At 33.9% G+C, this 11285-nt stretch overlaps 1 protein-coding gene across 1 annotated transcript; it reads left to right on the forward strand.

The window, feature by feature from the left end:
• The first annotated feature begins 604 nt into the window (after positions 1-604).
• LOC139855596 (calcium-transporting ATPase 10, plasma membrane-type-like) lies at positions 605-10885 on the forward strand. Its single transcript, XM_071844835.1, has 35 exons — positions 605-671; positions 2374-2596; positions 3182-3298; positions 3379-3418; positions 3530-3645; positions 3736-3867; positions 3972-4061; positions 4303-4372; positions 4524-4594; positions 4671-4754; positions 4872-4949; positions 5038-5109; positions 5203-5286; positions 5414-5496; positions 5592-5700; positions 5913-5968; positions 6057-6099; positions 6184-6267; positions 6360-6494; positions 6596-6661; positions 6751-6849; positions 7009-7119; positions 7293-7463; positions 7685-7744; positions 7840-8004; positions 8123-8239; positions 8393-8491; positions 8604-8741; positions 8835-8935; positions 9028-9073; positions 9173-9307; positions 9663-9770; positions 9864-9955; positions 10369-10475; positions 10561-10885. The coding sequence occupies exons 2-35, from the start codon at positions 2441-2443 to the stop codon at positions 10590-10592; spliced, it is 3267 nt and encodes a 1088-aa protein (XP_071700936.1). The 5' UTR covers positions 605-671; positions 2374-2440; the 3' UTR covers positions 10593-10885.
• The last annotated feature ends 400 nt before the right edge of the window (positions 10886-11285 follow it).

Below are 11285 nucleotides of genomic sequence, written 5' to 3' on the forward strand. Positions count from 1 at the left end.
GGTAAAAAGCGTAAATATTTAATTTTTTAAAAATAAAAGAAAATACTTCCACCCGTATTTTTAACGAGCTCTATCTTCTCGCTCGGTCCGACTTAAATTTTTCTGAGACCACCGTTCAACTCGAAAAAATCAGACGGACACAACGGGACTAACTATGCGCGAAACGGGTATCGTTAAAAAAACACTAAATAACGGGCCCTATATTCTCGCTCGGTGCGAGCTAAATTTTTCCGAGACCACCGTTCAACTCGATATTATTTTACGAACACAACGCGACTAACTATACGCGAAACGGACATCGTCAAAAAAACACTAAATATTTCGAGCTATATTTCATACATATACATACACGTCCAACAAACAACCCAACCTACTAGATATATTAGGTACCAAACAACGTATATCCAAATCCGACCACGCGTGAATACAACCGCAGCAACGCGCTGTCGAATTTTTTCTAGTCTATCATTTATTAAATACTAAAAACTAAACTAAAAAAGAGTAAGAATTTAATTTAATTTTTAAATTTTAATAATAAAGAAAACGCAGCGTGGGACCGCATCATTTTACGTTGTTATATAAACATTTTGAGAAACTGCGACGAAATTGGCGAGCGAGAGCAGAGCAGAGCCTCAAATCAATGATAACGAATTCACACTCTATCTATACAGGTACACACTATCCTACTCTCATATCTTCGTTCTCTAAACCTCAAATTGAACCTCAAAAAAATTCATGTGTATGTGTAATCGTAGCTACTGGATAACCATACCTTTACTATTATTATATAGTCGGTGAGTTCTGTTTATAATTAATGTTTGCGTAATTCTATGCCCTAAATCACTATAAATTGCACATTGCGTTCAGGTTAAATAGATGAACAATACCTAATTCTACTTGCGGGAGGCGGTAAGATGTCATGTAGATAGTAATTTATCTGCCGGTAGAGCATTATAGGGGCTGGAAGGGGCCATGGCCCCCATTAAAAATAAAATCGCAGTCAGTACTAAAAAGCTGATAAAACGCTGCATAGATAATACAGTAAATGGATTATGAAATCAACATGGATAATTTTGTAATTTATTAAAACAACTTAATAATTGGATCAAAGATATATTCTATATACTAGACTATATGCATAATATTTACTTATATATAAGATTTATATATATATATATATATATATATATATATATATATATATATATATATATATATATATATATATATATATATATATATATATATATAATAATAATAATAATAATAATAAATACCTGAATTTGTTAAATGAAACTTGAAACTCCAAGTATATAGCACTAAATTATATATTATAGATAGAGAAATAACAATAACAATTTTTTATCATATGAAACTCTAAATATATATTTTTACTATATATATATATAAGGAGAGAAACGGTGAAATGATTCATAGGGAAACACTTTTTTGTATGGAAGGGGAAGTATTAATATTCATCGCGATAAATATTAACTTCATAAATTATTATGTCATAAAGAAAAGTGAAATTAAATAATGTTGATCAAAATCGATGCTTTGAATGTTAACCTTCGCTGATGAATTCTTTTTTGTGGATTATGACACCAAATGACGAATATTATAATCCAATATTGGTAATATTCACCGCGGTGGATGTTATCAATATATTTGAATATATTTTTGTATTTACAATTATGCCAGTCAATAGGTGATCAAATGGTTGAAATTTACTTCTGCCCTTTAGTAAAATGTGGGAAATCGAAAAAAAAAAAGAAAAGGAATTTGTGAAGAAAGTGAATAAACCAAACTTTAGATGAAGAGTAATGCTAAATTAGTTTTCAGAAAGAGAATAATAGAAATACGGAGTATATAAAAAAAAAACCCACGTGGCAGCAAGCTGGAAGGGGTTACAAATTTGCCACTAAAGTTCAACATAATTATCATGTTACCATCATGAAGAATATTATGTTTCCATAGTTAGTATAAGAGTATAATGTATATGTATGTAAATGTGGATATTTGTAGTATTTGACTAACATATAAAGAACTATCTTAAAAACCATACTAATCTATCATATTACAATTATATAACATACTTTTGTGGATAGATATATAGGTATATATGATATATGATTGCATATCTATCTTCTCTACAACATTTTACTCATCCATCGTAATTCTAGTCCGCAATAAATTCCTATCATAAACATGTTCTCGGTCAGGACAAGCTCTTTCATGTCAAACTTTTGTCTATCCTCCGACCTTCGTCTAGGTCTACCCATTCTCCTTAAACTGTCTACCAAACTCTCCTTACATGTCATTAAGGATATTATACTTGTTAATGTAATTATTGTCATTATTATTTGTTCACAGAGCTGTATTTGTGTTTGTGAGACTGTGGAATTGAGACTGTGTCATCTCTCCTGCGACATTTAGTAAAATGAGTAGTGGTGGCTCGATGTCCCGGAGACACCGGAAGGATGTAGAGTCTGGTGGTGGAAGTAGTGGTGGTTTTCCGGATTATGAGGCGGCTTATGATCCGTTTGATATTGTCAGGACAAAGAGTGCATCTGTTGACCGCCTTAAACGATGGAGGGTAACGTTTCTCATTTTTTATTATATATTGATGATTTGATGCTATTATTGTGAGTAAAGGAATGTTGTTTGCGAGTTTTTCTCAATATACTTTTGCTGTTAGGTTTTGCTTTTGTAAATTTGTGTATTATGAATCTCGAGTGTTTTGAAAACTGAATAGTTGTAAATTATTGTGTAATCGTTTCGTCAGGAATTGCATCTGGTTGAACAATGTCATTTGGTTTTTTCTGATGCATGTAACTATGAATTAGATGAGTGTTCTGTGTGTATTCCCAATCTTGGTATACATATGTTTTATTTTAGAATATTACGGGCGTATACACTTAAGAAATTCGAGTGTTCCAGAACTAGGGATTTTACTGTTACATATGTGGCTATCATTAGAAGTATATGCTAATACACCTTTGTCAGTATCTGTTGATATACGTATTTGATACATATGTGGCTGCATTTTCAAGTTAGTTATTTCAGTTATGCTTTTATGATAAACTAAAAACATGAAAATGTGATCATATTCCATCTGTACGGGCCTCGTTTCGCTTCATTGTTACTTCATGGCTGACTACTATTTATTTATTTCATATAGAAAGCGGCACTTGTGTTAAATGCTTCCCGTCGGTTCCGATACACCTTGGATTTGAAAAAGGAGGAAGAAAAGAAAAAAATTATAGCAAAGATCAGAACTCATGCGCAAGTCATACGAGTAATGTCATCTGATCTCATTTTTATACATAATATATTGTACTTGAATTACATATGCTAATAAGTTATTGATTTATTCAGGCCTCTTATCTTTTTCAAGCAGCTGCAGGAAAAGCAAATGGTACCTATTTTTGCATATGTGTGTGTGTGTGTGTGTGTGTGTGTGTGTGTGTGTGTGTGTGTGTTTATATTACATTTAAGGTGTTGATATTCAAGATTGTTGTTGCAACAGGAACCCCAAAAGGCCCGCCGTCACACGTTCCTACGGGTGATTACGATGTTGGTCCGGAACAACTTGCTTCAATGACACAAGATCATGATTTTTCTGCTTTGCAGAAATTCGATGGGGTAAGCCGGTTATAGACCAGTATTTTTTTTATTCGCAAACGCAAAAGCACTATCATTCATCATGTGGATTTTGTTCCGCGAACACAACAGGTTAACGGGTTGGCAGAAAAGTTGAAGACAAATCCTGATAAGGGGATTCATGAAGACGAATCGGACATATTAGATAGGAAAAACGTGTTCGGGTCAAACACGTACCCACGAAAGAAAGGACGAAGCTTTTGGGTACTGCCTTATTATCTTAAGTTTCATCTCAAAGCTAAATTTATGGTGTTGAAGTTAGGTTTAATGTCGTTAGGTAATTAATTGCATGACTTTGCATATGACAGAATTTTCTGTTTGATGCTTGTCGAGATACCACTTTGATCATCTTGATGGTAGCTGCTGCTGCTTCTTTAGCACTTGGAATCAAAACAGAGGTTAGTGAACACTGTTGTAAAAGTCCCCTATTAATGCCGATTACTCCCCGATTACTCGTTTTTAGGAGCCAACTGATCCGATTTTCCGAAATCCGAGTAAATAATTGGTCAGCATCAGTCAATGGGTCAAAGTCGGATTTAGTCATTTAATATCAGTCAACATTTTAATCTTAATATGAAATATGATTTAAATTAGAATTTTAGAGTTGTTATGATAACATAATATCATTCTGTTTTTCAGGGGATCAAGGAAGGTTGGTATGATGGCGGAAGCATTGCTATGGCCGTTATAATTGTCATAGTCGTTACAGGTACTTCATTAACATAATATATCATGTTGATGTTTGTTTTACGAGAACAAACTTAATATCAAAATGGATTTGATATTCGAGAGATCGTAAGTTTACATTAAACACAGTTTTCTTATTTGTAACATTCCACTGGTGGTTACGTTTTCTGTAGCCGTAAGCGATTATAAACAATCACTTCAATTTCAAAATTTGAATGAGGAGAAGCAGAACATACAATTAGAGGTCGGTCTCCAACAAAGTTCTGATTTTTTCATCTAATCTTAATACTTCATCTGACTAATAAATGACGTTTTCCTAGGTGGTAAGAGGTGGAAGGAGGGTCAGGATTTCTATATTCGATATTGTTGTTGGTGATGTCATACCTTTAAAAATCGGTGACCAGGTGCAATCATATGTTGCTCATTCAAAAAAAAAAATAAAAAAAAAAATCATCTCTCTTTAGTAACATAAAGTTTTACGATTTGTTTTTTTACACATTTTAATTTTAATCATAAACCAGGTTCCTGCTGACGGAGTTTTAATTTCCGGTCACTCTCTTTGTATTGATGAATCAAGTATGACTGGGGAGAGTAAAATTGTAAGTTTCGTTAAATTTGTTGTACTGCTTTTTAGTTATCTTCATGTTTTTTGTGGGATGATGACATAGGCTTTCTATGGTGAAACAGGTTTCTAAGAATCACAAATCGCCATTTTTAATGTCGGGGTGCAAGGTGGCTGATGGCTATGGTACTATGCTGGTATGAAATTCTATATTCTATACGTTTTGATAATCTTGTTCGTTGTACATTACTGGCATATAATCAATAACATTGTTTACATAATCAATTTAGGCAACTAGTGTTGGAATACATACTGAATGGGGGTTGCTTATGGCGAGCATCTCAGAAGATAACGGTGAGGAAACACCATTGCAGGTTAGATCTCCATAATTAATCTGTATATATGTTGTTGACGTACACAAAGGGAGTTATCATAGTGTACTTTAGCTGTTAGTTTTATACAATTCTAGGTTTACTTATTAGATGTATTGATTTCGACCAGGTGCGTTTGAATGGAGTAGCAACATTTATTGGTATAGTTGGGCTTGTGGTAGCTGTATCTGTTCTTGTCATCCTTCTCACCAGGTAATTTATAGTTTCATGCTGACACAAATTCTATTATTATATTGTTTTTTATTTTTTATTCTACTTTTTCTGAGATGGCAATTTCTGATTGATAGGTTTTTTACTGGACATACAAAGGATGAGAAAGACAACATAGAGTTCATTGCTGGGAAGACTAGTGTTGGGGATGCGGTTGATGGTGCAATTAAAATCTTCACTGTTGCGGTATTTATTTTCTGCAAGTTTAGTTAACTTGTTGATGATTGTTGTAGTTGACTTTTGACAGTTGAATTATTTTTTAATTTTTAGTGACAGAAATGATCTGAATTCCTAAAATATTACAATATCAAATGGCCTAAGTGTACATATTTTATATTGGGGAGAGGTAATTTGTTCTCGTTTCATTCTGAACATACTAATTCTCGACGAACATATAGGTCACAATTGTTGTTGTTGCTGTACCAGAAGGGCTTCCATTAGCTGTCACATTAACGTAAGTTACCTGTTTCTCATACTGCAAAATTCTGTTTGAATCAAGTTTTGAATGATTTTCATGTTCATCGTGTTGCGCATGATTACAGGCTTGCATACTCGATGCGCAAAATGATGGTGGACAAAGCATTGGTGGGTTGATTGTGTCTTTATAAATTTTCTTGGCATTGGCTTATGTATATTTTTCCGATGTCGGTGTTAATTGTACAAATGCAGGTTAGGAGACTATCCGCTTGTGAAACCATGGGTTCTGCAACCACAATTTGCAGTGATAAAACTGGAACCTTGACTTTGAATTTGGTGGGTATTTAGCTTCTGTTAATTATTCGATGCTACTTGCAGATTATTTTTCAACTTCTTTTAATAAAGTGATAAAATTCTTTGTTTTCCAGATGACGGTGGTTGAGGCGTATATTTGTGGGAAGAAATTTAATCCTCCAAACAAGTCTGAATTACCATCAGGGATAGTATCTCTTCTCATTGAGAGTGTAGCTCAGAATACAACTGGCAGTGTATTTTTGCCCGAGGTGATTAAATTTTACAATTTCTTATATATTAGTATGTCATTATAGAAATCTTTAAAGTGATTTGAAAAAGATAATTTCATTGTTTTGTTGGTGTTTAATAGGGTGGCAAAGACATTGAGGTTTCTGGATCGCCAACAGAAAAGGCCATTCTACAATGGGGGGTTAATGTTAGTTGCTCATTCATACGCTTTTACATCTTCTTTTGTTTCTTATGCTTGATGTTAATGTTATTTTGTTGTTATTGTTACGATTTCAGCTTGGAATGAATTTTGAGGCGGTGCGGTCAGAGTCTTCAATCATTCACGCATTCCCGTTTAATTCAGAGAAAAAACGAGGCGGTGTTGCAGTGAAAAGGGTAATTGTACAGCCTTGACAATATTTTATGACCACATTAAGTTGGGTTGCAGCAAAATTAAACTTGAAACACCATAAGCTGTTAATGCAAAAACTTATGAACTTTTTACATCAGGAATATGTTACACGATTTACTATTAAAATTATGTTCTTTTTACAGACTGATTCTGAAGTTCATGTACACTGGAAAGGGGCTGCTGAAATCGTGTTAGCTGCATGCACGAGATACATGGACAGTAACGAGCAGCTTGTCCCCCTGGATGAAGCAACGGTACGAGAGTTTTTCTGTATTATCTGATTAAGAACTTTTTTAGTTATTATATTTTTTTTTTAGTTATTATTATTTTTTAAAAACTTCTGTTTTTTTTTTTTTTTTTAGTATCTTGGGTTGGGCACATATCTGAAATTAGTCATGATCCGCGTTGACTGTTTCTTAACTTTCAGGTGGAATATTATAAAAAGGCAATTGAAGATATGGCTGCTGAAAGTTTGCGTTGTGTTGCTATTGCTTTCCGACCGCTGAAAGGTGAAACCGTGCCAACAGACGAAGAAGAATTGTCAAAGTGGGAATTGCCCGAGGATGATCTTGTTTTACTAGCGATAGTTGGTTTGAAGGTATATGCATGTACCACTCAGTTAATTATTTAATGGATTTTTCTAACCTTTGGGCTGTCGTTAACATGCATAAAAGTAATGTACACTTAAGTAACTATCACCTTAAAGAGTTGAAGTCAACATATAACCGCTATGTACAACACCTTTTATGCGCGCCCCTTTAGAAAAATCCTTATGTAATATATGGTGTGAAAGTTGTTTATACATGATTTGCGATGTAGGATCCTTGTCGGCCAGGTGTCAGAGAAGCTGTCCAACTTTGTGTAAAGGCTGGCGTGAAGGTAATATACTAATATGCATTCTTTTAAATGTTTAATGTACCTCTTAATGTTGTGCTTTTATGCAAATAGTTCTCATTTTTACTTTAACTATTTAGGTGAGAATGGTGACTGGTGACAATCTTCAAACGGCTAAAGCAATAGCATTAGAATGTGGTATTCTCGGGTCGAAATCAGACGCGACTGAGCCTAACCTAATTGAAGGGAAAGCTTTTCGTGCATTGTCAGAGGCACAAAGACTTGAAGTAGCTGACAGAATATCAGTACGTGATTTCGATATCGACTATAATACTATCTTAAGAACCATAATAATCTATGCTTGTGAGACAAATGCCATGTCGTACGTGCTGATATTTATGCACGATGGTGTTCTTGAAACAGGTGATGGGACGTTCTTCTCCTAACGATAAATTGTTACTTGTGCAAGCATTGAGGAAGATAGGGCATGTTGTTGCTGTAACCGGAGACGGAACTAACGATGCACCTGCTTTACATGAGGTAACATTAAATTCTGCTGCGTTTCAAAAAAAAAAAAAAAAAAAAAATGATAATGTTAATAATAAATAAATTCTGCTTTTGTTATTGTGAATTCAGCATCAATCCGTTTTACAGTTTTACTTGATATATCTTTTTTTCTTCTTTCAATTCTAGGCTGATATTGGTCTTGCTATGGGCATACAAGGGACCGAAGTCGCTAAAGAAAGTAGTGACATCATCATATTAGATGACAATTTTGCTTCTGTTGTAAAGGTGATTAATTATTATTATTTTTTTTTACTTGTCCTTGAATGAATAACTACAAGTTAACTAAATTAATGACATTTCATTGGTGATTAATGCCTTAATCTCTTCAACCTAACAGGTTGTTCGTTGGGGAAGGTCTGTTTATGCAAATATACAGAAATTTATCCAGTTTCAGCTTACTGTAAATGTTGCTGCCCTAGTAATTAACGTTGTGGCGGCAGTTTCTTCCGGAGACGTCCCACTGAATGCAGTGCAGGTTTTATTTCTTGTTCTCTTTTCTGCCATAATATTGATTCCGTATCGTGCAAGAATGATATTTTATTTTCAATTTTTATTGGTTTTTATGCAGCTACTTTGGGTGAATCTTATCATGGATACTCTTGGTGCACTTGCACTCGCCACCGAACCACCGACAGATCACCTCATGGACCGACACCCCGTTGGCCGCAGGTTATCTTTTGCAAATGATTAAATATTAGTAGCTAATTACCTATTTACCCATCCTTGTAATATTTGTAAATTTTTTTTTCACTTTTTCTTAGGGAGCCTCTTATAACAAATATCATGTGGAGGAATTTGCTGATACAGGTTTCGTGTTGTCTTTGTAAAATGTGAAAATTCACAGTAAATGATGTCACATTCCTTAAATTAAGATATTAATGATTTTTTTTCCTTTATTAAACTCAGGCTTTTTACCAAGTGTCGGTTCTCCTCGTACTCAATTTCCGAGGCAGAGAACTCTTACATTCACAGCATAAGCCTAATGACCATGCCATTAAAGAGAAAAATACTCTCATTTTCAACGCTTTTGTTTTTGCACAGGTAATTATGGTTACTTAGTTGATCATATACTCCCCCAGATGTATTGTCCTGTTTTGATTTTAATGGTCTTTCTTTCCAACTTTGACTTTAAATTAACTTTTATGTGTTACATAATACTTGATGAACGTTATACACTTATACCACTAAAAATATATTCAAAAACCTATCCATTGATATAAATCTCATCGAATAATATATAATACAAACAAAAACATTCAAAGTCATAGTTGGAAGAAAAAGACCTCTAAAGTCAAAACAGGACAATAGATTTGGGATGCAGAGAGTATCATATATTCATATATTATATTATATAATTCTGTTATAACGAGTCACTAACCACTGTAATTGCTTGCAGATATTTAACGAGTTTAACGCAAGGAAGCCTGATGAATTTAATGTTTTCAAAGGCGTTACTAAAAACAAACTATTCATGGGTATTGTGGGCCTTACTGTTTTTCTTCAAGTAAGACTCCACTTGTTTCCTCTTTTTTTCTCTCACAAAATTACATGTTCCAATCTCATACCGTTGCATTTCATCTCTCTATATATATACCAGGTTGTGATAGTTATGTTCCTTGGAAAGTTCACCACTACCGTAAGACTGAGTTGGCAATTGTGGCTGGTATCTATAATAATCGGCTTTATCAGGTCCGTTGTATAATTCAATCACTTAGAAAACTTCCACATATTATAGGCTTTTTGTATAGATGACAAATGGAGGTAGAGGGTCGAATGGGCAGGGTTATGGGTCATAATATGTTCAAATAAAAAAAAAATGGTGATTTTAAACATGTTGGTCTGAGTTGACTTACTGCACTTGTCTAAAATGTTGTTAATTAATAACTAATGTGTCACAGATTACCAAAATTCCATTGTTTTAATAGTAATATAGTTGTTCGAGTTAATCTGATTTAAGGGGTGTTAATACGTAAGTACACGTTGGACAAAAACTGACCCGTTCAACTTGTTTCCTTTTCATCTTTTTTTATTTTATTATTTTATCCGTTTGGCCCGATGAAGATGATTTTCAATTGATATTTTCATCTGTTATTATTCACTAGTTGGCCTCTTGCGGTTGTTGGGAAATTCATACCGGTGTCTGAGAAACCGTTTAGTGAATATTTTACCGACATCTTGACATGTGGCACCCTACGACGTAAAAATGAAGGTACATGTTTATTAACCGATGTTTATGCATAATTGGGAATGAAAGCAAATGATCATAACATTAACCATCTTTCTCGGTATTTCAGAATCATCTAGAAGAAACGAGGACGATTCTTGAATACAAACAGCTCTCGGAAATGTACTAGTTGGCTTGGTATAATTATACCGTGTGTGTGCTTCTGGAAATAGTATACTAACAAACAGCAACTTATACATCTAACAATACGTGTGGTTATTAAGGGTGACGAAACTGAAGCTTTTGTTGTAATCGGTATGGCACATAGTTGTAAATTTGTGTTTAATGTTAGTACCATTTTGTTGTTTGATGCATTTCCTTGTGCATGAGCCTAATCCGAACAAGCTGTACTTGTCGGAATTGTGTTTTATATGATTTTCTCCCAAATTTTATTATTCGCACCTTGTACCTTTTCTAACGATAGCTCGTTAGGACTATTGTTAATGTGTATTAATATGTTGTACGTGGCAGTTTATTATACCGACTTTTTATGAATGCCGGCAGTTATTGAAATGTATAAGTGGTTTTTGTATATTAGAGATAACCCTAAAAGTTATCATTAGAAAAATTCATAAGTTTATTTATATAGTATTTTATATTTTTCGGGGAAGAAATGTGGCTTACATGATACAAAGAAAATGCTCAATCATTGTGGCTCCACGTTTAACCCTAAATTTCTTGTACATAACCCACGTACCTCTGAGCCAGACATACTACCTAGTACTTTGGTTGTGTTTTGGGCACAGATTGTCAATTTGTTAGCCACGCAATTTAACATGTCCTCCTCAACGTTAA

The sequence above is a fragment of the Rutidosis leptorrhynchoides genome, chromosome 6, assembly GCF_046630445.1.
Source record: "Rutidosis leptorrhynchoides isolate AG116_Rl617_1_P2 chromosome 6, CSIRO_AGI_Rlap_v1, whole genome shotgun sequence".
Taxonomy (NCBI): Eukaryota; Viridiplantae; Streptophyta; class Magnoliopsida; order Asterales; family Asteraceae; genus Rutidosis; species Rutidosis leptorrhynchoides.